The sequence below is a fragment of the Eretmochelys imbricata genome, chromosome 20, assembly GCF_965152235.1.
Source record: "Eretmochelys imbricata isolate rEreImb1 chromosome 20, rEreImb1.hap1, whole genome shotgun sequence".
NCBI classification, from domain to species: Eukaryota; Metazoa; Chordata; order Testudines; family Cheloniidae; genus Eretmochelys; species Eretmochelys imbricata.
Genome location: NC_135591.1, coordinates 2,958,131 through 2,980,616, shown reverse-complemented (window position 1 = coordinate 2,980,616; position 22,486 = coordinate 2,958,131). Strand labels below are relative to the sequence as shown.

General features: G+C 55.1%; 2 protein-coding genes across 2 annotated transcripts; one reads left to right on the top strand and one right to left on the bottom strand.

The window, feature by feature from the left end:
• Positions 1-2,512: 2,512 nt before the first annotated feature.
• Positions 2,513-13,597, top strand: ZBTB39 (zinc finger and BTB domain containing 39). The gene is made up of 2 exons (XM_077838613.1): positions 2,513-2,581; positions 6,306-13,597. Exon 2 carries the CDS (start codon positions 6,401-6,403, stop codon positions 8,534-8,536), a length of 2,136 nt encoding a protein of 711 aa, XP_077694739.1. The 5' UTR covers positions 2,513-2,581; positions 6,306-6,400; the 3' UTR covers positions 8,537-13,597.
• Positions 13,598-20,858: 7,261 nt separating this feature from the next.
• ACKR5 (atypical chemokine receptor 5) lies at positions 20,859-21,953 on the bottom strand. The gene has a single exon (XM_077838873.1). The coding sequence runs from the start codon at positions 21,951-21,953 to the stop codon at positions 20,859-20,861; it is 1,095 nt and encodes a 364-aa protein (XP_077694999.1).
• Positions 21,954-22,486: the final 533 nt, after the last annotated feature.

The window sequence follows — 22,486 nt, the reverse complement described above, 5'->3', positions numbered from 1 at the left end:
GGCAGTGTGCTCAATCTCCCAGATTGCTTTCAATAGTCACTAGGAGATCAATGCCGATTCCGGGAGACTCCAGGCCAAACCTGGAGGGTTGGCAACCCTAGATAGAGGCCAGGGGCTCTGTTTCTCCTCCCCGATCCCCTCGGTTCTGGTGGTCATGGCTGGGATCCACACCAGGAGCTCTGCCCCCCACGCCAGCCTTCAGGCATTCCTGCCCCAGCACTTGTTCCATCAATCCCAATGGAGTGGTTCGGGGCCCTCATTCACCTGCCAGCCCCAGAAGAGCCGGGCCAGGATTTGCTCCTCACCACAAGGGCAACCTGCTCTGTCCTTGCTTGTACGTTGCTCCAGGGCCCAGTTGTCCTCCTGCCCCATGTCCCCCAGTCTCCATCCTGCCCCCAGTGTCCCCTAGCTTGCTTTGTGGTTGGGGGACACAGGGGGTCACTGCACCCTCTGCAGATCCTCCTCTCGGGTGACCCCGCCCTGACTGCCCCCAGCTCCCCTGACCCCCCTTCCCTCTCCAATACCTGACCCCCAGTCCTTCCTCACTGCCCCCGTGACGAAGTGGGAATGTTCTTAATGTTTTCTCTGAATACTGTGTGGGTGCCTCAGTTTCCCCTATGCAGTTCTTAAGTATCTAGGTGGGGGGCTAAGGGGGTGTGATTGTGGCGGCACCCTAGGGGGCCAGTGGGATGGTGTCTGCCCAGAGGATGGCCGACACCCTGTCTCCTGGGGACTGATGGCCTGGGTCCCTCCCCTGCAAGGTGCCAACTGAAGTGGTTGGGGAACAAAGAGATCAGGTGGCCTCCTAGCCCGGGAAAGAGACAAAGCCGGAGAAGGGGCTGGAGAGTTTCAGTTTGGAGCCGGCTGGGGAAATGGAGGGAGGCCCAGACGGGGCTCTGGCCTCCCTGCCCCCCAAGACGGACCCGGCTGAGGGGTCCTGTTGTCTGTACCTACAAGCTCCGTTTTAGACCATGTTCCTGTCGTCTAATAAACCTTCTGTTTTACTGGCTGGCTGAGAGTCCCGTCTGACTGCGGAGTTGGGGGCAGGACCCTCTGGCCCCCCCAGGACCCCGCCTGGGCGGACTCGCTGTGGGAAGCGCAGGGCGGGGCAGAGGATGCTGGATGCTCCGAGCTCAGACCCAGGAAGGTGGAAGCCGGGTGAGCTTCTTGCCCTGGGGAGAGGAGGCTCCCCCAGAGTCCTGCCTGGCTGCGTAGGGAGCAGTTCCCGAGCATCGCCCCCCCAGCTTCCCCTAATCCCGCACCGGACCCTACCCCATCACCTGAGAGCTCCCTCATCACCTGACTCGAGCCCCGCTCCCCATCAGCTGCCCCCTCAACTTCCCTCAGCTCTCCCCACTCCCACCCCCAGCTCCCCTGTTCCTTCCCCCTTCCCCCCACTCCTCCCACCACCGGCCCCAGCTCCCCTCTTCCTGCCCCTTTTGCCCCCACTCCTCCCACCCCCGCCCCCAGCTCCCCTCTTCCTGCCCCTTTCGCCCCCACTCCTCCCGCCCCCGCCCCAGCTCCCCTCTTCCTGCCCCCTTCCCTCCACTCCTCCCGCCCCCAGCTCCCCTCTTGCTGCCCCCTTCACCCCTCCTCCCTCCCCCGCTCCCAGCTCCCCTCTTCCTGCCCCCTTCGCCCCCGCCCCAGCTCCCCTCTTGCTGCCCCCTTCACCCCTCCTCCCGCCCCCGACCCCAGCTCCCCTCTTCCTGCCCTTTTTGCCCGCACTCCTCCCGCCCCCTTTGCCCCCAGCTCCCCCTCTTCCTGCCCCCTTCGCCCCCACTCCTCCCGCCCCCCGCTCCCCTCTTCCTGCCCCCTTCTCCCCCCCCCCCCGCCCCCGGCCCCAGCTCCCCTCTTCCTGCCCCTTTCGCCCCCACTCCTCCCGCCCCCGCCCCAGCTCCCCTCTTCCTGCCCCCTTCCCCCCACTCCTCCCGCCCCCGCCCCAGCTCCCCTCTTGCTGCCCCCTTCCCTCCCTCCTCCCGCCCCCGCCCCCAGCTCCCCTCTTCCTGCCCCCTTCGCCCCCGCCCCAGCTCCCCTCTTCCTGCCCCCTTCCCCCCACTCCTCCCGCCCCCGCCCCCAGCTCCCCTCTTCCTGCCCCCTTCGCCCCCCCTCCTCCCACCCCCGCCCCCAGCTCCCCTCTTCCTGCCCCCTTCGCCCCCCCTCCTCCCGCCCCCGCCCCCAGCTCCCCTCTTCCTGCCCCCTTCGCCCCCGCCCCAGCTCCCCTCTTCCTGCCCCCTTCCCCCCACTCCTCCCGCCCCCTCCCCCAGCTCCCCTCTTCCTGCCCCTTTTGCCCCCCCTCCTACCGCCCCCGCCCCCAGCTCCCCTCTTCCTGCCCCTTCCCCCCACTCCTCCCGCCCCCGCCCCCCTCTTTCCCCCCTCCCCCCGCCCGCGCTCCCCCGGCTGCAGTGCCCCCTCCGGGGCAGGGGCGGCGCTGGGCCGGGCGGGCTCGGGGCGCTCGGCGGGGCGGATGGAGCCTCTTGCCGGGCCCGGCGCGGCCGCCTCCTCGGCGGGGCCGGGCGGGCGGAGCGGGGGGGTCGGAGCCTTTGTGTGGAGCCGAGCGGGGATGGTGCCCGGAGCCGGCCGGGTAAGGGGGGGCCCCGCCCCGCCCCCCGTGGGACCCCGCCCCCCCCGCGGGACCCCCTGCGCCCCCCACCGGACCCCCCCTGCCGCCCCGCCCCCATGGGACCCCCCCGCGGGACCCCCCCATGGGACCCCGCTCCCCCCGCGGGACCCCGGCCTGCCCCCCCGCCCCGCCCCCCATGGGACCACCCTCTGTCCCCCCCCACATGGGGGACCCCTGCCCCTCCCCCCCAGCAGGGGACCCCTCCCCTATGAGCCCCCCCTTTCCCCCTGAATGAGGGACCCCTGGATGGGGCCCCACCCCCTGTGAGACCCCCCCCGCCCTCCCGAATGGGGGACCCCCCTCCTGCCCTCCTGTGGTATAGGGGATCCCTGCCCCCTGCATAGGGGATCCTCCTTGGCATAGGGAAGCCCCCCTTTTCCTGCACAGGGGACCTGTATTGCCTCCATCCCCTTTCTATGGCCCCCTTCCCTGGGGACAAGGATCCCGATCTCGCCTTTCTTCCCCACTCCTGTGTCGGGGGGACCCCTCTTCCCCCTCCCTCAGTACGGGACTCGACTTTTCCCCTCCCGTCTGGTGTGGGGGATTGTTATTTAGGAGACCCCCCCAACCCTCTCTCTGTACAAGGGACTCCTCCGCCTCTTGCATGGGGATCTCTCTGCACCTACCTCGCATGTGGGGCTCCCCTCCCTTTTTGGGGGGATCCCAGCTGCCTGGACAGGGGCCACCTCGTTTGCCATTTCTGCCCCCTCCTAAGTTCTCCCCACTGGCACCTACTGCTGTCCCTCTCGTTCGCTCCCCAAGCAGTTTTCCCTTTGCCCCCCCCCACCTATGGACACGCTGGCCCCCAAAGCCCCCTTATCCTCCTAAAGAGCCTCCTCTCACCCTGTCTGCCTCCTGCTGGATTGCCCCATTCCCCTGCCATGTCCCTTCCCACCCTTTCATCCACCCCCCAACCCTGTGATGGAGAAGAGCCCCTATTCCCACCCCACCCCCCCAAAACATGTACTCCAAGTGGGGGAGCCCGGGTGGCTCATCCCATCTTCCCGCTTTCCTTACTCATCCATGCAGCCCCCCTTCATCTTTTCCCCCTCCTCCCATCCGTCCCCCCCTTTACCCTGAGGACCCCATCCCTTCTTTTGGCCTCTGGGGTGTTCACCCTCTGGCAGAGGGAAGGAAATCAAGTAATAAACAGGCAAACCTGAGGTTGTACACTTGCAAAGCAGGAGAAGCAGCTGCTATAGGCAACATTAACGGGGCCCGGGGTGACCTACTCCGTGAGGTTCAGGGGTAGCATTGCATGCTCTACGCTCCAAACAGAGCAGCCCCCGTTACCTCCCATTTCCCTGGTGAATTATTGATGAGGGTGGCTTTTCTTTTCTTTTTCCAAGATTCCCTATTTAAGAAAATCCCCCGGGTGCTAAGAGTCTGCAAACTGGGACACCCTCTTTCATGGCTTCTAAACTGGAGCAACCTTGGGCTTCCTGTGTCGCCTCTCTGCTTGGTATCTGGATCTTCCCCTTGTCTCCTTTGGTGTCCTGGAAAAATTGAGAACAGGCTTCCAGGGCTGAGGTTCAAAGCCTGCTGCTGCCCTGGAGACGTTTCGATACTGAGTAGTCTGTCCAATTTGAAAACTGTCCCAACAGATCATAAACAAAAAGGGGGTGCAGGCCGAGTTGGAGCGGCCTGGTTGGGTCTTGCAGAGATGGGTATCACAAGTCTAGTCTTCTGTAATAATGGTCTGGAAAGACAGCGGATGCAGATGCCGGTGAGAGCAGAGAAATAATTCAAAGAGATGTAGAGAGTTTAGAACTAGGGGCAAGACCTGAAATGAGAGCCAACCTGGCAAACGAAAGTCAGTGCGTGTGTTGGGGCCGGGGGAGGATCTGGAGATATTCAGTGGGCAGAAGGAATCTACGGAGCCGTACTGACTAGGAGAGACCTAGAAGTGATAGTGCCCAGCCAGTGAGGAAGAAGTCTGCGATCCAGGTTGCGTATTTATAAAGATAGCTAATGAGGCTACTACAGAACGGGTAGGGAAGTTGTGCTGGGAGACAGAGACCCCCATATAGAAACAGGAGCTCAGATAGTGACTGGCAAAGTAAAGTACTTTTTGTAGCATGGTTTTTTATTTGGTCTTTTTGCACCTTTGACCTAAGCCCTTATTTGAGCCTCTCTCATCATTTGGAAAGGGTTTGAGGCACTGTACCTGTAGATGGGAGCGTGAACCATTCTCTAGGTCAATCAAAGGGACTCCGCTGGAGGGAATACCTGGGGGTTGCGTGTTGTGGGACTCCCCCATTTGCTTTTTGAGGCAGGGAGCTGACAATGTTTAATAATAGCTATAGCCTAGCTCAGACACAGGAGGCGAAGGAGAGAACTTGCTCTAAGTTTTTCACACGCTTCTTAAAGTTGCAGACTTTTATTTTTTATTCCTTGTGTTGCTGCAGGATCTTAAACTAGGTTCACTCATGAACCTCGGGTGCGATACCAGGCTCACTGCATCACTAGTCTCTTCTGTGGTGGCAGTTCTTGTATTTTTAACCTCTGCCAATTCTGATGGTGAAGTGAGAATTGCCCCGGGGGTATTTTGGATCTCAACGAGATAAGAATAGTAGTAATTCTTTAGGCGTTGTCTACATGCAGAAGCTGCACTGGTTTAACTGAGATCAGAGCCAGTTTGTGTGTAGTCAAGGCATTAGAAAAAATATCTAGCATATGCCTCTCCCGAGAGGGGGAAAAAGAAATCCTTAACCCTTCACTGCTTCGGTATCTGTATACCTTCTAAATTGTACAGGGCAAAAGGTAGGTGCTAGTCATGTCACTTCATGCAGAACTGGAAGACACTCAAGCCATGTCTACACTGCAAGTCCTGCAGCAGCCGAGCTATGGGGCACTGCAGTGTAGATGCTTCCTACTGCCATGGAAGGGCGGTTTCCATTGTTGCTGGTCGTCCACCTCTCCAAGAGGCAGAATCCTTGATAGGTTTCAGAGTAACAGCCGTGTTAGTCTGTATTCGCAAAAAGAAAAGGAGTACTTGTGGCACCTTAGAGACTAACCAATTTATTTGAGCATGAGCTTTCGTGAGCTACAGCTCACTTCATCGATGAAGTGAGCTGTAGCTCATGAAAGCTCATGCTCAAATAAATTGGTTAGTCTCTAAGGTGCCACAAGAATCCTTGATGGCTCTCAGCGGCGTGAGTTTTTCATACCCCTGAGCTCCTAACTTATGTCAACCTAGCTTTGAAGAGTGGACCAGATATTAGTGATGAGGTCAGCATAAGAACCGACACAGAATGGAATCATAGAAATGTAGGGCTGGAAGGAACTTTGAGAAGATGCCCCCTCATACCGAGACAGGATTAAGGATACCAAGCCCATCCCTGTCACATGTTTGTCTAACCTGGTCTTAAAAATCTAAAGGATTTATAGGTGTGTGTAGAATTCAGCAGGTCTCGAGTCCCAGCATCATAATCATTATGCCAAATTACACATTCCCATTTAGGAGAGTAGCAAGAATGCAGCCACTTCTCTCTGTCCTTTCATTTGTGACATACCCCCTCACCTCTGTGTATCTTTTGAATTGGTAATTGGAGAGAGAATCTCCACCAATGCAGCCGCCTTGTTCCCTGGCTGCTACTTACGCAAGCGTGAAACATGCCGGGACATTTCACCCCAAACCAGCGATGACTCCGAAGTGTAAACTCTTGCGTTTTCCTCTTTTTAGAGCCTCTCGCCCTGCCAGCCGCTGGATGCTAAGCGCCTGGTGAACGAATGAATAAGAAGCTGACCAGGAGGAGGGACTCTTGAGCAACTGCTAAGATGGGCATGAGGATCAAGCTACACAGCACGGATCACCCCAACAACCTGCTGAAGGAACTCAACAAGTGCAGGCTGTCGGAAACCATGTGTGACGTCACCATTGTGGTGGGGAGCCGCTCCTTTGCTGCACACAAAGCAGTGCTGGCCTGCGCGGCCGGCTACTTCCAGAACCTCTTCCTAAACACGGGGCTGGATGCTGCCAGGACCTACGTGGTGGACTTCATCACGCCGGCCAACTTTGAGAAGATCCTGAGCTTCGTCTACACCTCTGAGCTCTTCACGGACCTCATCAACGTGGGCGTCATATACGAGGTGGCAGAGAGGCTGGGCATGGAGGATCTGCTCAAGGCCTGTCATTCCACCTTCCCCGACTTGGAGAGCTCAGCTATTACCAAGCAGCCCTCTGGGTCGGGAGAAGGCCGTTCGGGCCCTTTGGGCAGCACGGCGACAGAACCAAACCCTTCCCTGGGCGAACTCCGGAGCAGTGGGGAGCACTTTGGCCCTGAGCGGAATTGCATCTTGCATGGGGAATTGGCAGGTGGCTACAAAGAGGATGACAGGAATCCCATGAGTGAATCCGGCCATAACCTGCCTTTGATGCATCAACCGCTTCCAAAGACAGAAGAGCAGGAACTGACGGAGCAGTTTGCTTCTCCCACCAACATGGTGGCTCAACCCAGCCTGGGCAATGTAAACATGGCCGTTCAAACCACTGCAAGTACCTGCCAGCCCTATAAGATCCAGAGTAACGGGGACTTCAGCAAGACCAGCTTTTTCGCTGCTGATACCTCGCTGGACATCTCCACCGGGAGCAACTCCTGCCCCAGCAACAGTGACCATTCCAAAGATCAGGGCTTCGGGCAGATGGATGAGCTGCAGCTGGAGGACCTAGGGGCTGACGAGCTGCACTTTGAAGACACTGGCGAAGAGCTGGGCCCGGTGGAGGAGGTCATTGAGCTGAGCGACGACAGCGAGGAGGAACTGGCCTTTGAGAACGACAGCCGGGAGAGCAAGGCCATGCCCTGCCAGGTGTGCAAAAAGGTCCTGGAACCCAACATCCAGCTGATCCGCCAGCATGCGAGGGACCACGTGGACCTGCTCACCGGCAACTGCAAGGTGTGTGAGACCCACTTCCAGGACCGGAATTCCCGGGTCACCCATGTCCTGTCCCACATCGGGATCTTCCTCTTCTCCTGCGACATGTGCGAGACCAAGTTCTTCACCCAATGGCAGCTCACCCTCCACCGGAGAGAGGGGGTGTTTGACAACAACGTTATCGTCCACCCCAGCGACCCACTGCCCAGCAAGATCAACCTGTTTGGCGGAGGGCCCGGCTCGGAGCTGGTATGCACCGCCTGCGGGAAGCCACTGGCCAAAGATTTCCACACTGTCCGGGGCCACATCCTGGACCACATGAACTTGAAAGGCCAAACATGTGGCGTGTGCGACCAGCGGCAGCTCAACCTCTGCAGCCTGATGTGGCACACCCTGTCCCACCTGGGCATCTCCGTCTTCTCCTGCTCCATCTGTGCTAACAGCTTCGTGGACCGGCATCTGCTGGAGAAGCACATGGCAGTCCATCAAAGCATGGAAGAGACTCTCTTCCGATGCCATTTCTGTGGCCAGAGCTTCAAGCTGGAAGCGGCTTACCGCTACCATGTCAGCCAGCACAAGTGTGGCGGCAGCCTGGACGTCGTCCGGCCCAGCTTCGGAGACCGGCTCCAGCAGCAAGCCCTCCAGAAGAGGAAGGTGCCCGAGGAATTCCTGAGCGAGGACCTGGCTCTGCAGAACCAGCCAGGAAACAGTAAGTACAGTTGCAAGGTCTGTGGGAAGAGGTTTGCCCACACGAGCGAGTTCAACTACCACCGGAGGATTCACACGGGAGAAAAGCCTTACCAGTGCAAAGTGTGTCACAAATTCTTCCGCGGCCGCTCCACCATCAAGTGCCACCTGAAGACGCACTCGGGGGCCCTCATGTACCGATGCACTGTGTGTGGACACTACAGCTCCACCTTAAACCTCATGAGCAAGCACATCGGCGTCCACAAAGGCAGCCTGCCGCCCGATTTCACCATCGAACAGACGTTCATGTACATAATCCATTCCAAAGACGCAGAGAAAAACACAGACAGCTGATTGGGCGGCGCTGGTGGGGTGGGGGAGCAAACGCTAACTACAAAGTGGTGACTTCCCCCCCCCGCACTTACACACAGTTTTAACAGTCGGACGTTGTGGATGGAATTCTCCTTTTTTTTGGCCTTGCCTCGGGATTTTTCTGTCGGCATCCTTCCAGTTAACAGCACGTGAGCTAAACCAAGAAGCCCGTTCTTTTTACTTACCTCCAGTCCCGTTAGAGGCCGCTGAGTTCCGTGGGTTGGCGTTTCTTCCCAGGTTTTGGATTGAATAAATAGACAACTATCTCCGTCGAGCAGGTTAACCCTAGCCTGGCCTCCCACGGGTTTGAGATCACACCTAGATTTATGCTGCTATTATCCTGACAGCCAGCCGCAGTAGAGCCGGGACGGGAAGGTGTTGGACACGAAAACACTAGTTGGTTTTCTTCTAGGCTTTGCTGCTACTGGGAGGAACAAAGCAGAGTGTGGCCTTGCGGCCTGGGGAGCGCTCCAGGAGTTCGACTCGATGTTTGAAAAGGGGGATTAGCGCAACCTCTAGCCGCCCATCTGAGCCAGGGCCGCAGTTGCCGATTGTTTTCTCCCCCTTCCCCCCACCCCCCTCCTCCCTTACCTCTTCTGAAGTTTAAAAGTCACATTTGAGAGGCAGGGAAATGTAGGAGTAACAGAGCAGCCCTAGCTCAGGGGCAGAGCTTCTTGGAGAAAAGAGGAGAGGTCTCTCTCCATAAACTAGGCTAGATTGTCAGGAGGGAACACGTTACCCTCTCTGAAGAGTCACTGAGCCAGGGGAAGCACGTAGCAAATGCTGGCAGAAGGGCTGGTTTCCCCCTTGTTCTCCCCCTTTCCCCACCCCCATACCGAAGAGAAATGTTTTTAGCAGAGATCATCCCCTCCAAGTCTCTGTGATTCTGCGGCCTGCAGTAGCACGTTAATGCTGCTGGGGCACGACCTATAGTTCACCCCGCCCTCCCTAAGTCGGTAGCGCAGCAGTCTAGGGGTTGGGGTGTGGAGCGCATCGGGCATCCCTGTGCCCGTGCAAAGCCCTCTAGAATGAGGGTGAAAAGAAACCATTGCCTTAACTCCTGGGAAGGTGTCTTTGCAGGAGGAGCGTTCTCCCCGCTACAGGGTTAGCCCCCCACCCCGCGGTAATGGAACGGCCACCGGGTCTGTGACGTGGTTTCTATCGAAGGACGTCGTCGGTGCCGACGTAAGTTTGCCCCTTCTGCTTTCACCGGGTAACGCTGTAGCTTTTCACACGCGCCCGCTGGTGGAGGTCGGGGTGGTTTTTCCAGCGTGACTGCCCTGGGGCGGGGAGGGGAAAGGCTTGAATACGACACATGTAGCAGCCTGGGTTAGAGCTGTCCCTAGGTGACTCGTACTACCTCATAACCTGGAAGCGCTCGGGGCTTGAAGCCACGGGAACCTGTGGACAGGCTCCCGCATTTCCATACACTCTGAACACTCTGCCAGCCTCTCCCCCAGCCCCCCAGGGAGCTTCTCTCTGCCATGTTGCCTCTGAGAGGGACTGACTCACACGAGCTGCGCTCGAAGCAACGGGCTAAAAAAGCCACGCTGGCCGGGGCTCAGGCGAGCCCCGGATCTGAGCTCGGGTGACTCGCTAGAACTGACGCTGGTGCTGCAACATCCAGGCTACTATTTTTAGCGCACCTGCTCGAGCAAAACTAGCAGGAGTCTGTCTGCCCGGGCGGGGAGGCTCGGTACTGCTGCAGTGTAGACACCCTCAGAGGAGCAGCGTTGGTCTGGCCTGGGGGCTAGGCGTCCCTCTGTTCGAACCCCACTGCTAACACTAACTTCACTGTGGCCTTGGGCAAGTCGCTTCGCCTCTCTGCCTCAGTTTCCCCATCTGTAAAATGGGGGCGGTAATACTTGTGGTACCTACCTACCTCCCTGGAGCGTGGAGACGATTAACCAGTTACTGTCTGTAAAGCGTGTTGAAGATGAAGAGCACTTATGAGTATTATTATGTAGCATCCTAGGGAAATGACCCCTCACGTTCCTTTAAAAAAAAATCCCTCTCTACCCCTGCCCCTGGGTGCAATAACAGCTCTGCAGCATCATCCTTCTCCGTACTCTGCTCTCTGTTTCTGGGCCCTGTGAAACGAACACTCGTGATAAAGGGTAGGATGAGGACTGGAAGAGGAATGAGCAATAAGCAGAGACTGCTTGCTTAGCCTAGCGCGCCAGGAGTAGGTTTGCAGGAGGGGCATGATGTCTGAGGGTGCACAAGGAAGGCAGGAGCTTGCGGTCTGAGGGGGCGAGGGCGTTAAGAGTTAATTGTGCCGGGAGCCCTGGGGAACAGAGCGAGTCTCTTGCTCATCTCCTGTTGATTAGAGTCAGGAGCGGTACCGATTCCGCCAGTCGGACTTCACGCTCTAGGGTTGGGGTGGGATTTGCAGAAGGGCAGCATCCCCGGCCACATTTGGAAGCTCCTGCTTTTTAGCACGGTCATCAGAATCCCTTCCCGTCTGCAGCTGATGGTGGTTGTTTCAGTGTAAAGGTTTAATGCCCCCATTGGCTCGTCCTCAAGCTGCGATAAGGGCATGTGAGTGCAGGTGATGGAGACAGAGCCCTGAAGGCATCTGGCTGCATTCCTCCAGGCAGTGCCAGAGCTCACATGGGGAACCAACCACAGCTCCTGAGCAGAAGGAACCCTGCTGACCTCTGTCCTGACGTGCGCTTTCAAACACTGGTGCCCCAGTCAAACCACGTGGCACTGAGAAAAAGCCTATGGTGGCGAGACCATCATCTGAGATCTGCCCTCCGTAGTCTGTGTAATGTTAACCAGTTTAAGGGATGCCGTATGCAGATATCCCTGGGTGGCTCCAAGCTTGACCCAGCCCCTGGATATGGCCCTCCGTGGAAGGTGTTTAAAAGAGGAAGTGGATGTTGAAATGACAGAATTCTAGTTCTTGATTAAATCTGCCCCGAACTTTGCTAGCCCCGGCTGACTTCTGACTTCATGTCGAACTGAACAGGTAAACCCGTGATTGTCATAGAGGGGGTGTCCTACACCTTTCCCTGCCCCACCTGGTGCTGATTAAATGGACGACAGGTCTGAGCCAGTAGGGGAGTTCCTATGAAGGGTTTTCAAAGAGGCAAGAAGTTCTTGGGTGCCCGTAGCCATCCGGAGGTCATTCTGCCATGTCCCAGAAGCCGTGTGGAACACTGCGGGGCCCTGCCCCACGGTTACAGGTCTGCACACCCGAATCAAAGCAGTGAAGCAAAAGCCTTTGCGGCAAAAAAGCAAACAAACGCTTGGACGCTGAAACACTAACAGGCAAGCGACACCCTGCGCAAGGTCAGGGGAAGGGAAGGCTGACGCCTGCCCCCTTTTTCGTGACTTTGGTCTGTGGCTACGTCTACAGTATGAGCTAGGGGTGTGAGTCCCCTTTTGTGTCCACAAACTCATTGAGGTAGCAGTGAAGCCAGGGTGGCCCAGGGACCATCTGAAACCGCTGGGTATTTACTTGGCACGGCTAAGGGAGGCCCCTGCTGCCGCTCCCCGGGCTTCGACTGCTCCGCAGCTCAGCGTAGCTGTCGCCAGTGGGTCGAGGAAGGGGGAGCTGTTGGCTCAGCCAGGGAGTGGCCAGAACTCAGATCCCTGCCCACTTCTGCCTTTGGCTTTTCCCTGGGTTATAATGACCCATTTAGTTCTCCCTCAAAACACTCAAGAGATTGGCAGCCATTTGACTGTGTGCTTGCTCGTGGGCAAGTGAAAAAAATTCCAATTTGCAAAACTCTGTCACAAGTTCAATCCCTTAGTTTCTCCGAATTGGGATGAGGCCAAAACCTGGGCTCTCCCTCCCAGCCTGGGGATCCAATGCCAGGATCCAGCCGTCACCCTCCGGAGCGCCCTCCCTCGATATGTCACACCCAAACTCCACGGGAGTCAAGTAGAGTCTTTCTGCTAACTTTGGTGGGCTTTAGATCAAGGCCCTAACCCCAGACGCGATGACCAATCTGCAACGGGTCCCGGTGTCTTCCCTTGCTTGGGCCACCTTCTTTACCATTCAGTTTTCTGCCTCCCCTTTGTCATATGGCTACCACTGGGTCCTGCCAGCCAGGCTAGGAGATCAAGTAGTCTTCACGAGCAATGTCCATGCCGATTTGTGGAGGGCAGGATTGGGTGGAGTCCAGAGACAGAAGGAGTCTCTCTCATGCTTTCACCATGAAACCAGAGCAGGCTGCTCTGCTCCCTGAGGCTAGAGTCCAGAATCCGTCTCCCATTCCATGTATGTCCTGCTGATGCCCCCGGCTCACAGAGCTGGTTTTTTGGTTTACTGCCTAACAATTATTCATGCCCTGGCCCCGCTTCAGAAGCCAAATGCTACTTCTAGTGGGAAAAGGTAACAGTATTGTCTGGTAGACCATACAGGGGGCTGGGAGAGAGACCCCCTGGGTTCTGTTCCCAGCTTTTCCACTGGCTCAATGTGTGTTCTTGCATCAATTACCCCCCAGTCTGTAAACATGGGGGACACTAAGAAATACCTACCTCACATGGGGGTGGGTGTGAGGTTTAATTCTTGTTTGTAAAGTGCTTTGGGATCCTTGGGGATGAAACAGTGGCTTCTAACAGGACAACACGTTATCAACGATCCAAGCGGCATTGTAGGGTTCTGTTTAATCCCAGGTGCCTGCCACGCTAATGGGGCTTGAAGCAAGCTGCCCCGTCTCTAACCAAAAGGCAGCAGTGTCCCAATGGAGAACGTAACCTTATGAGACTGGTCTCTTTATTTCTGAAACACAAATGGGGTTTGCTTTCATTCCTCCCCTCTCCCGAAGGATCCAGATCTCTTAAAAAAAAAAAAAAAAAAGAAGCAGAAAAAAGAGTTGTAATTACTGTCTAACCTTTCCATTAAGTTAATAGTAGGTACTGACCTGATATTTAAGTGGTTACTATCTATTTGCTGTAAAGTTTTGTATATTTTGTAAACTCCCCCACGCCCCCAAAACAGTAGATGTCTAAAATCATTGTACATCGGATTCTTTTATACTCCATCATCCAGCACAAAGTGTGGTTTTTATTTAGAATAATAAAATGGAAAACAGCCACCCCTTGCGCTTTGTGTCTTTTTGTTTATTATTTTTAATCTGCAGGTGGAGGTTTGGGCCTTTCTGGTCAAGCACTGCGTGGGTCCCAGACCTGATTCTCAGTTACCCTTTTCTCGGGGCCAGGGCAGTGGCAGGGGTCAAGGATTGTAGGTAATTCTGCTGCACTCTGCCCGGCCTCAGGGCCACTCTAAATTAGACTCGTCTTCTGCTTCCAATAGCCTCTGGGGAGCAGAGAATGGCCATGGTGCAGTATAGTCTGGTCATACCCTAATTCATCCCCTATGCCAAGGGCCCTTCCATCAGCTCTATATTGCCACAGGGGGGATTCCCAAGGAGTCATTTATACCTGCGTTTAAGGCCCCTTTATGCTGCCAGAGTTAGTGTAATCGCGAATCTGGCCCAGACAGCCTGCTGGTTGTCTTCCCGTTGGCAAACCAAACTAACAAGCCGGTGATGCTGGTCTTTTCAAGAGGCACATTCCTTTCTCTGGGGACAAGGCTGCCTTCTCAGTTCAGGGAGAGAACGAACTGGTTGTTCTGCTGATGCAAACAAATGAGGCAGCCGTTCCCCGGAGGAGCCGTCTCAAGTGCTTCTTGGAGAAAACCCAGGCATTTGTCTTCTCGGTGGAAGGGCTGCCGTGTGTGGGAGACAATGAGCCGAAAGTCAAATGGCTTCGCTCTAGCAGGCCTGCCAGTTTAATAGATTCCGACGTCTGGGAGGACGGGCAAGCTCTTTGCAGCCCCTTCTCGCCAACCGGAACCCTTCCATAAAACTGTGGGAGAGCTGGTGCTGGAGTTGTACTAGAGAGCTTTGGGAGACGTGCCAGAGACGCTATAGGGATTTCTCCGTTGCTGCTGATTTTATGTGGAAGCCACCCAGATGCTACAGGGATGGGCAGCGGTATGACACCCTGCATGGATAGATCTGGATTCATTTCCCATCTCTGTCACAGACTTCACATGTGACATCCGGCAAGCCACTTCTTGTCTTTGTACCTCAGACCCCAACCTGGAAAATGGGGGTGACCATTAGACTTGTCTGTCCTTTGATGGTTTAATCATAGAATATCAGGGTTGGAAGGGACCTCAGGTGGTCATCTAGTCCAGCCCCCTGCTCAAAGCAGGACCAATCCCCAACTAAATCATCCCAGCCAGGGCTTTGTCAAGCCGGGCCTTAAACACCTCTAAGGAAGGAGATTCCACCACCTCCCTAGGTGACCCATTCCAGTACTTCACCACCCTCCTAGTGAAGTTTTTCCTTATATCCAACCTAAACCTCCCCCACTGCAACTTGAGACCATTGCTCCTTGTTCTGTCATCTGCCACCACTGAGAACCGTCTAGATCCATCCTCTTTGGAACCCCCTTTCAGGTAGTTGAAAGCAGCTATCAAATCCCCCCTCATTCTTCTCTTCCGCAGACTAAACAATCCCAGTTCCCTCAGCCTCGCCTCATACGTCGTGTTCCAGCCCCCTAATCATTTTTGTTACCCTCCGCTGGACGCTTTCCAATTTTTCCACATCCTTCTTGTAGTGTGGGGCCCAAAACTGGACACAGTCCTCCAGATGAGGCCTCACCAGTGCCGAATAGAGGGAACGATCACACCCCTCGATCGGCTGGCAATGCCCCTCCTTCTACATTGAAAGCTCTTCTGAACAGAAGAGCTGTGGCTCACTATGTCTGTACAGTTTGCTAACTGTCCCATTTGGCACCTCTCGGTGCTACTGTCATGTAAGTAATGAACAGTCATTATAAAGCTGGGATACTGCCGGGCCACCTGTCCCAGCCCAGATTTTCTGCGTGCGTGAAATGATGAGCTGGGATGGCCCAAACCACATTTGTTTATTGGCTCTGGCACAGCCTGTGTTTATTAAAGGCCAAATGGCTTTTCTAGCCCATGGATTAGCAATCTGTGACGGTGTTAAGAAAAATATCCCTACAATATTGCCATGTTGGAGAGTTTTCATGACCTTTTTAATTATCCATCACGCTATGTCTAAAATGTTTGATGACCCACAGCGGTAGCATCATAAGTAAGATATTGGAGAAACTTGACATTCTTTGGGAACGTTTTCAGTCTGTTTCACGCCATGCTTCACGTAGACTGAGCATCATAAATGGATGGAAAATATATATTGCTCTAGCTCTGGAAAACACACTATTCCAGCCCCTTTCAAAAGCATCTGAATGCTCTGTGTCCCCTTAGTATTTAGCCTCCTACGTCATTTAGGTGCTTTTGTAAATTTTACCCAGTGCCTCTTGTTGCTCAGACCAATCTTTTAAAACATTTCTTGGGCTGGGTTAAATTCCTTAGCAGCGATGTGCGAGGTTTGGCTGAACTCGCCACGTCTGTTGTGTGAAACGAACGGGCAGCAAGTATTTCTTCACCCATCGCACAGTCACCCTGTGGTGCTCGTTGCCAAGGGATGCTGTGAAGCGCAAAAGTGTAACTGGGTGCAAAAAAGAATTAGCTGAGTTCACAGAGGATAGGGTCGGGGGGGGCAAACTTTTTGGCCCAAGGGCCCCATCAGGGTTCCAAAACTCTATGGAGGGCCAGGTAGGGAAGGCTGTGCCTCCCCAAACAGCCTGGCCCCGGCCCCTATCCACTCTCTCCCACTTCCCGCCCCTCTCAGAACGGCCCACCCATCCAACCAGCCCCCCTCCCGCTCCTTGTCCCCTGACTGTCCCCTCCCAGGACCCACTGCCCTCCTGGGGCCCCACCCCCTAGCCAACCCCCCCTGCTCTCTGTCCCCTGACTGCCCTGACCCTATCCACACCCCCGACCCCTGACAGGCCCCCCAGGACTCCCACGCCTATCCAACCCCGCCCTGTTCCCCTTCCCCTGATTGCCCCCTCCCAGAACCTCCGCCCCATCTAACCACTCCCTGTCCCCGATTGCATCCCCCGGGACCCCTGCCCCTTATCCAACCCTCCCACGCCCCGCCCCCTTACCATGCCGCTCAGAGCAACGTGTCTGGCAGCCGCCCCGCCTGGCCGGAGCCAGCCATGTCACCGCGCTGCCCAGCAGAAGATCGCAGCCCCGCCGCCCAGAGCACTGGCAGCGTGGCAAGCTGAGGCTGCGGGGGAGAGGGGACAGCAGGGGAGGGGCCGGGGGGAAGCCTCCCTGGCCGGGAGCTCAAGGGCAGGCAGGACGGTCCTGCGGGCCAGATGTGGCCCGCTGGCCGTAGTTTGCCCACGTCCGGGATAGGGCCATCAGCGGCTGTTCGCCAAGATGGCAAGGGACGCAACCCCATGCACCAGGTGTCCCTGAATCGGTTAGGGGACTAACCTGGGATTTGGGGAAGGCCGGTTCAGTTCCCTTCTTCGCCCCAACTCCCTGTACCCTTGGGCATTACAGTAAAACTTTGAAAGGAGCCAACGTCCCATTTTCAGATAGGGATTTAGGAATCTAAGTCTTATTGCATATCAGTAGAATTTAGGCTCCCAAATCACCTAGACACTCCTGAAAATTAATTTTTCTGTCCCTCTGTTCCCCATCTGTAATAATCCTTCCTTACCTCCCAGGACTCTGGCGAGGATAAATATATTTAAGACTGCACGGTGTTCAGCTATTATCATAAGGAGGATCTTGTAAGTACCTAAGATCGGTAGATCTGTGCTAGCAGCGATACTCAGACTGAGGCTTGCAAGCCACAAGTGGCTCTTCAATGTCTCTCCTGCGGCTCTGTGCCGCACGTGAAATTAAAACGCTGTGTGATTTAAATTATTGACCAATCTAAGTTATTAACCAATTAGGATGTTTTTACTCTGTTATTAACCAACTGCAGTTGATGAGAGACTAGTATCTGGTCAGTCATTTTTCAGTGAGAATTGTGTGTGTATATATCTCTATATATACTCACACACACAAAATATTTCCCGTCATACTGTTTAACTATGACCATATAGTAAATGAAACAATGAATTCGCACTGTGGTGGCTCTTGTGGGGAATGCAGATCGCTAATTTGGCTCCTTGAACCACTGGGGGCTGAGTCTCACTGCTCTATAGTCTTTCAGTGCTAAGGAAGGTAAAGAGGTGACTTGCTTGTGGTTTTTATGTGCCTACGTGGGGAGAAGAGATCTGATGGCAGAGGGCTCTTTAATCTATCAGGCAAAGCTCCAATGGCTAGAAATTGAAGCTAGACCAATTTACACTAGAAATTCTGCGTTTTTTAACTCTGAAGACAATTAATCCTTGGGACAGCTCACCAAGAGATGTGGAGGTTTCTCCATCTTTGGAAATCTTGTACTCTCGCCTGTCTGCCTTTCTAAAAGATGCTGTCTAGTCCCTCCTTGTGTTATTGGCTTCCATGCAGGGGTCACTGGGTAAAACTTTACTGCCTGGGTCGTGCAGGGGTCAGACAGGATGATCCCTTCTGGCTTTAATATCTCTGAATTGTGGCACAGAAAGTTAGCCAGGCAACAGAACCGTGGTTTTAAAAATGAAGTTTAATAGGTCAAATAGAGAGAGCTTTAAATGTTTAGGTATCATGAAGAGATTGGATACATTTCTACCTAGGCAGAGCGGGTTTATCACACACCAAATGTCTTTCTATCATGCCGTGACTTTCCTTTTCTTTAGCCAAGAGGACAGCAAAGGCGCGTCTATGAGAAGTCCCTGGGGCGCTCAGGACTGGCTTTCTGGACCGTGTCATTGGGGAGTGGCTGCCATCCTGTTCCTGGCTCCGTGGTGGTGGTCACAATCTGTATGCTCACAGCATAGCCTAGCTCCAGTCGTGGGCCGGGAGCGCACTGTCTGAGGTGTTGTGCAAACGAGGAAGTGTCTGCCCCAAAAAGCCGACAGTCTATGCTGCTGTTTTACATTGCGCACGTTGTTAAACTTTGCCCAACAGGAGGAGGGGAATGGGCACAAGTTTCTTCTCTTTAAAGGGTCGGTGCCTTTTCCCATAGCCGTTGCATTCAAGGCCTTGGTGGAGATGAATGGGCGCATTTTACAGGCAAATGTGGATCTACGTAGGTAGCAAGGTGTGTGCTGGAAGCCAGCAAAAGGCCCGCCGGGAGCGCGAATGGTACTGGATTGGCTGGTTGTGTGTCTGGCCTGCTGCCGTTTGGAAGAGTGGAGTTTGATTCCTGAACCCAGGGCTGGGGGCAGAGGAGCAGGAGTGACCCACGTCCCTTTGCGGGACTGCTAAAGAGCAGCATGGAGGCATTCCAAGGGGAGAGGGGAGAAACATGGCTCGTATGGCTCCCAAAGGGGATACAGACTCCGCTGTCCCCGGCCATGCAAAAGGCACCTCATTCTAATCTGTCGCAATGTCGTGAAATGTCACATAATCTGTTTCACATGAGGTCTTGAGGGGTGGGGCAGGGCGGGCAAGAGACCAGTAACTTTCCACTGCAATTAAAAAAAAAAATCCCCTTCTGATGGGGCTAATTATTTGCTATGGAAACCCCTTCATCTTAGAAATCCACAGGCCCCTGCCCTTTGTCTCCCAGGTGAACAAGGAGGCAAAGGGACATGGAGTGTCTCCCTAAGCAAGGTGTGTATCGCCCGAAAGCCCCATAATGAATGCAGTGCACTTTGTCAGAGAAGCAGGGCCTGTCCCACCTGCTTCTCTTGTCTGCTATGATTCGTTCTTTCAACCTCTGGGCAGGGCCATCCCTATGGGCATGTGGGGCCTGGGACAAATCAGCCTGTATGGGCCCCCTTAACATTTTTTGTACAGGTGAAATCTGGTGTGGGGAGGGGACACCAGTGCAGGGGAGCGAGGGATGATGGAGAGCCACAGGATGGCACCTGTACTAGGGGCGAGGCGGCCCCCTGTGCTGGGGGGTCCGAGGCAGAAGGGCAATGGATGGGATCAGCCTGGCCTGGGTGACACCAGGAGCCAGTGGGGCAGGCTGGGGTCACTGCTGCTGCTGCCAGAGACTGAGCCCGAGCCCCCCGATGCCGAGCAAGAAAAAGAAATGCAACGCGTGCTTTCAGCCAGTGAGTGCGGGTCCAACCCCTGCTGCTGGCACCAGGCCCTCCAAACTCCTAACCGCCCCCACACCTCCCCCGGGCCTTCTTGGCATCCCCCGCATGACCCACGAACGCTGAAGCATGGGGCCCGGAGCAGTCACCCTGATTCACCATACCCAAGGGACGGCTCTGCCTCTGGGAACATCCTGCCATCAGCCTCTCCTTTCCTTGACCGAAGCACCCTTTCTCCAGATCCTGTCCAGTTTGTTTTCCCGTATTTTTAGCAGTCCAAGGCCATGGATCAGCTGGTTCTTTTTGAGTTATTAATTCCCAGTCTTTCCAGTTACCTTCTCGCCTTCCCCTCCCCACGTGCTTTCGCAGAATTTGCTCAGGGCTGAACAGAGCTCTCCTGCCGGCATCGTTAAACCAGCCCCAATGAGGGGCGTGAGCCATGTCGGAAGCAGAGCCTCTCCTGCCAACCCCGCACTGCTCACAACAGCACTTTTGTCGATGAAACTTACGTCGGTCGGGGGTGTGTGTGTGTTTTTTTCACATCTCTGGCGGGCAAATGTGGTAGTGTAGACAAAGCCTTAGGGAAACACATCTGTACAGTGACCTTATTCCTTTCTCCTTCTTTCCCTCTGTGGTTGCAATATTGCTCTCCAAAAGCCGTTTCCTATTGGCGGTGAAATGCTGTTTCCCTTGTAAAGGCTTCATCCTGCATAGTGCTGAGTGGCTCCCACTCCCTTTGGCTTCCCCTTGCGAGATCAGCCCCTCATCTTTCTCACTGGTACTGCGCATAGATTGATGTGTGTTCCGAAGGAAAAAAATTCCACTCCTTTTTTCTGAGCTAGATGGTTCAAGGAAAGAGGCAGCTTAATGCCTGGTCTCTTCCAGGTGTGGGATATCCGGAGCACGTCTGCAAGCAAAAGGCAGGAGTCGCGGAAAAGCTGGGGGCAAAACATTGCTCTTTCCAACTCCTGCGTAGCTGGCGCTGGAGAGCAAAGTGGCCGGATTTGCATTGAGGTCCCTGGGTAGCCAGAATAATCGATAGTAATAAACCAATGAGCATTTCTTTGAAATATAGGACATCTCTTCCTCTCTGGTTCTTTAGCTAAATAGATTTGATACAGCACCATGTCAGAGGCAAAATATCTGCTGCTCCCTCCAGCTTTCATTTCTACCGTCCCTCCAGCTTTCAGAGCCCTGGGTGGCAACAAGAAAATGCCATCAAAAAGCAAAGTGTCTTGCCTTATCTCCGGGGGAAGAAATAGAAGCCAGCCACCCCTGGGACCAGCTGCCAGCAATGCGTGGAGAGCCCGGTGGATGTTTAATTAGGTGGGATGTTGTCTTTGGTAATGACTATGGAGTGCTGGGTGCTGGAAGAGGAATTGTCCCCGCCTTTCTGGTTGATTTGGTCTTTGGGGATGTACTTCACCACGGCTGAGATGAGTTTGCCGCGGAAGTTCTTGCTCAGGAAATTGTAGAGGATGGGATTGGCCACGCAGTGGAACATGCTGAAACAGTCTATGATGTCGTAGAAGAAGTAGAGGAAGTTGGCAACGTTGCAGCTGTAAATGAAGTAGCTGCCATCGAGGGTCAAGAGGGTCAGCGTGATGTGGTAGGGCAGCCAGCACACTAGGAACACGACGATGTAGGCATAGATCAGGAGGCAGTGCTTCCTGCTTTCCGGCTTGGAGTGCTTGATGTACCTGGCCGTCAGTATGTTGAAGACAGCGATGATGGAGATGGGGATGAGGAACCCAATGATGCTGGTGGCTAAGCTGATGGCCAGGGCCCACTCATCATAGGTCTCGAAGGGAGCCAGGAAGATGCACATGGGCTCGACCGAGTCCACCAGCTGCGTGTGGGCCACCTCCAGGAAGGGGATGAGGGCGGCGAAGAGCCAGATGCCGAAGCAGAGGAGGCGGCGTGCCCGGTGCTGATGCTGGTGCCAGAAGTGGGATGAAGTGGTCAAGGAGACGTAGCGGTCCACGCTGAGGCAGGTCAGGAAGAAGATGCTGCTGTACATGTTGGCGAAGTAGAAGTAGTGGGTGAAGCGGCACAAGAAGCTGCCCCAGAGCCAGGTGTAGTCGAGCATGACCTCCAACATCCAGATGGGCAGGGTTAGCAGCACCCCTAAGTCAGCAATGGCCATATTGAGGATGTAGAGGTTGACCAGGTTTTTGTTCCCCCAGGTGTGCCAGTTGACCCAGATGACGAGCATGTTTTCCACCAGCCCCACCACGAAGATGACCAAGTAGAGGATGAAGAGCATCACCCGTTTGATGTTCTCGTCCAGGTGAGTGTCGCAGAAGGTGAAGGTGTAATTCAGGTATTGGAGCAGCTGGGTCCAGTTGTGGTAGTCCCCGAACTTGCTAAAGGGATCTGGCGTCTCAGCGGGGACCGTGGTCACCTCGGCCATTGTGGATGGCGAGCGGCTGGAAAGAAAGGGAAGGCGATTAACTGCTGGGGTTTGGCTGCAGAACGACAAGTAGTAACATTCTGTGGGGATCCTTTCCAAAGCCCTCTCCGGATCTCCAGATCATCCCCTCCCCACACACAAAGACACACGCCCAGACACATACACACACGTGCCCAGACACACACGACCACCCCCCTTCACACACACATCCCCCGCAAGCAGCAATGTTTGCTTGGAAGAGCAGATCACCCAAGCTCTACTGCTGTCCCCACTCAGTTGAATTGTCTCCTGTAGAGGAGAACACTCTTTTGATTACGGTACTGGGCCAGGGCTAAGGACATCTAGGTTCTGCCCCCAGTAGACTCGCTATTGAGATGTCTACACTGCAGTAAACGACCCACAGCACAACTGTGGCCGGCCCGGATCAACTGGCTCAGGATTGCGGGGCTCAGGATGTGGGGCTAAAAAATTCAGTGAAGGCACTGGGGTTGGAGCCCGGGCTCTGAAACCCCATGAAGGGGTGTGTCTTGGCT

Bases quoted from the DNA above. Each gene is read 5' to 3' on its own strand.
- ZBTB39 (XM_077838613.1), top strand. From the start codon at position 6,401: ATGGGCATGAGGATCAAGCTACACAGCACGGATCACCCCAACAACCTG.
- ACKR5 (XM_077838873.1), bottom strand. From the start codon at position 21,953: ATGGCCGAGGTGACCACGGTCCCCGCTGAGACGCCAGATCCCTTTAGC.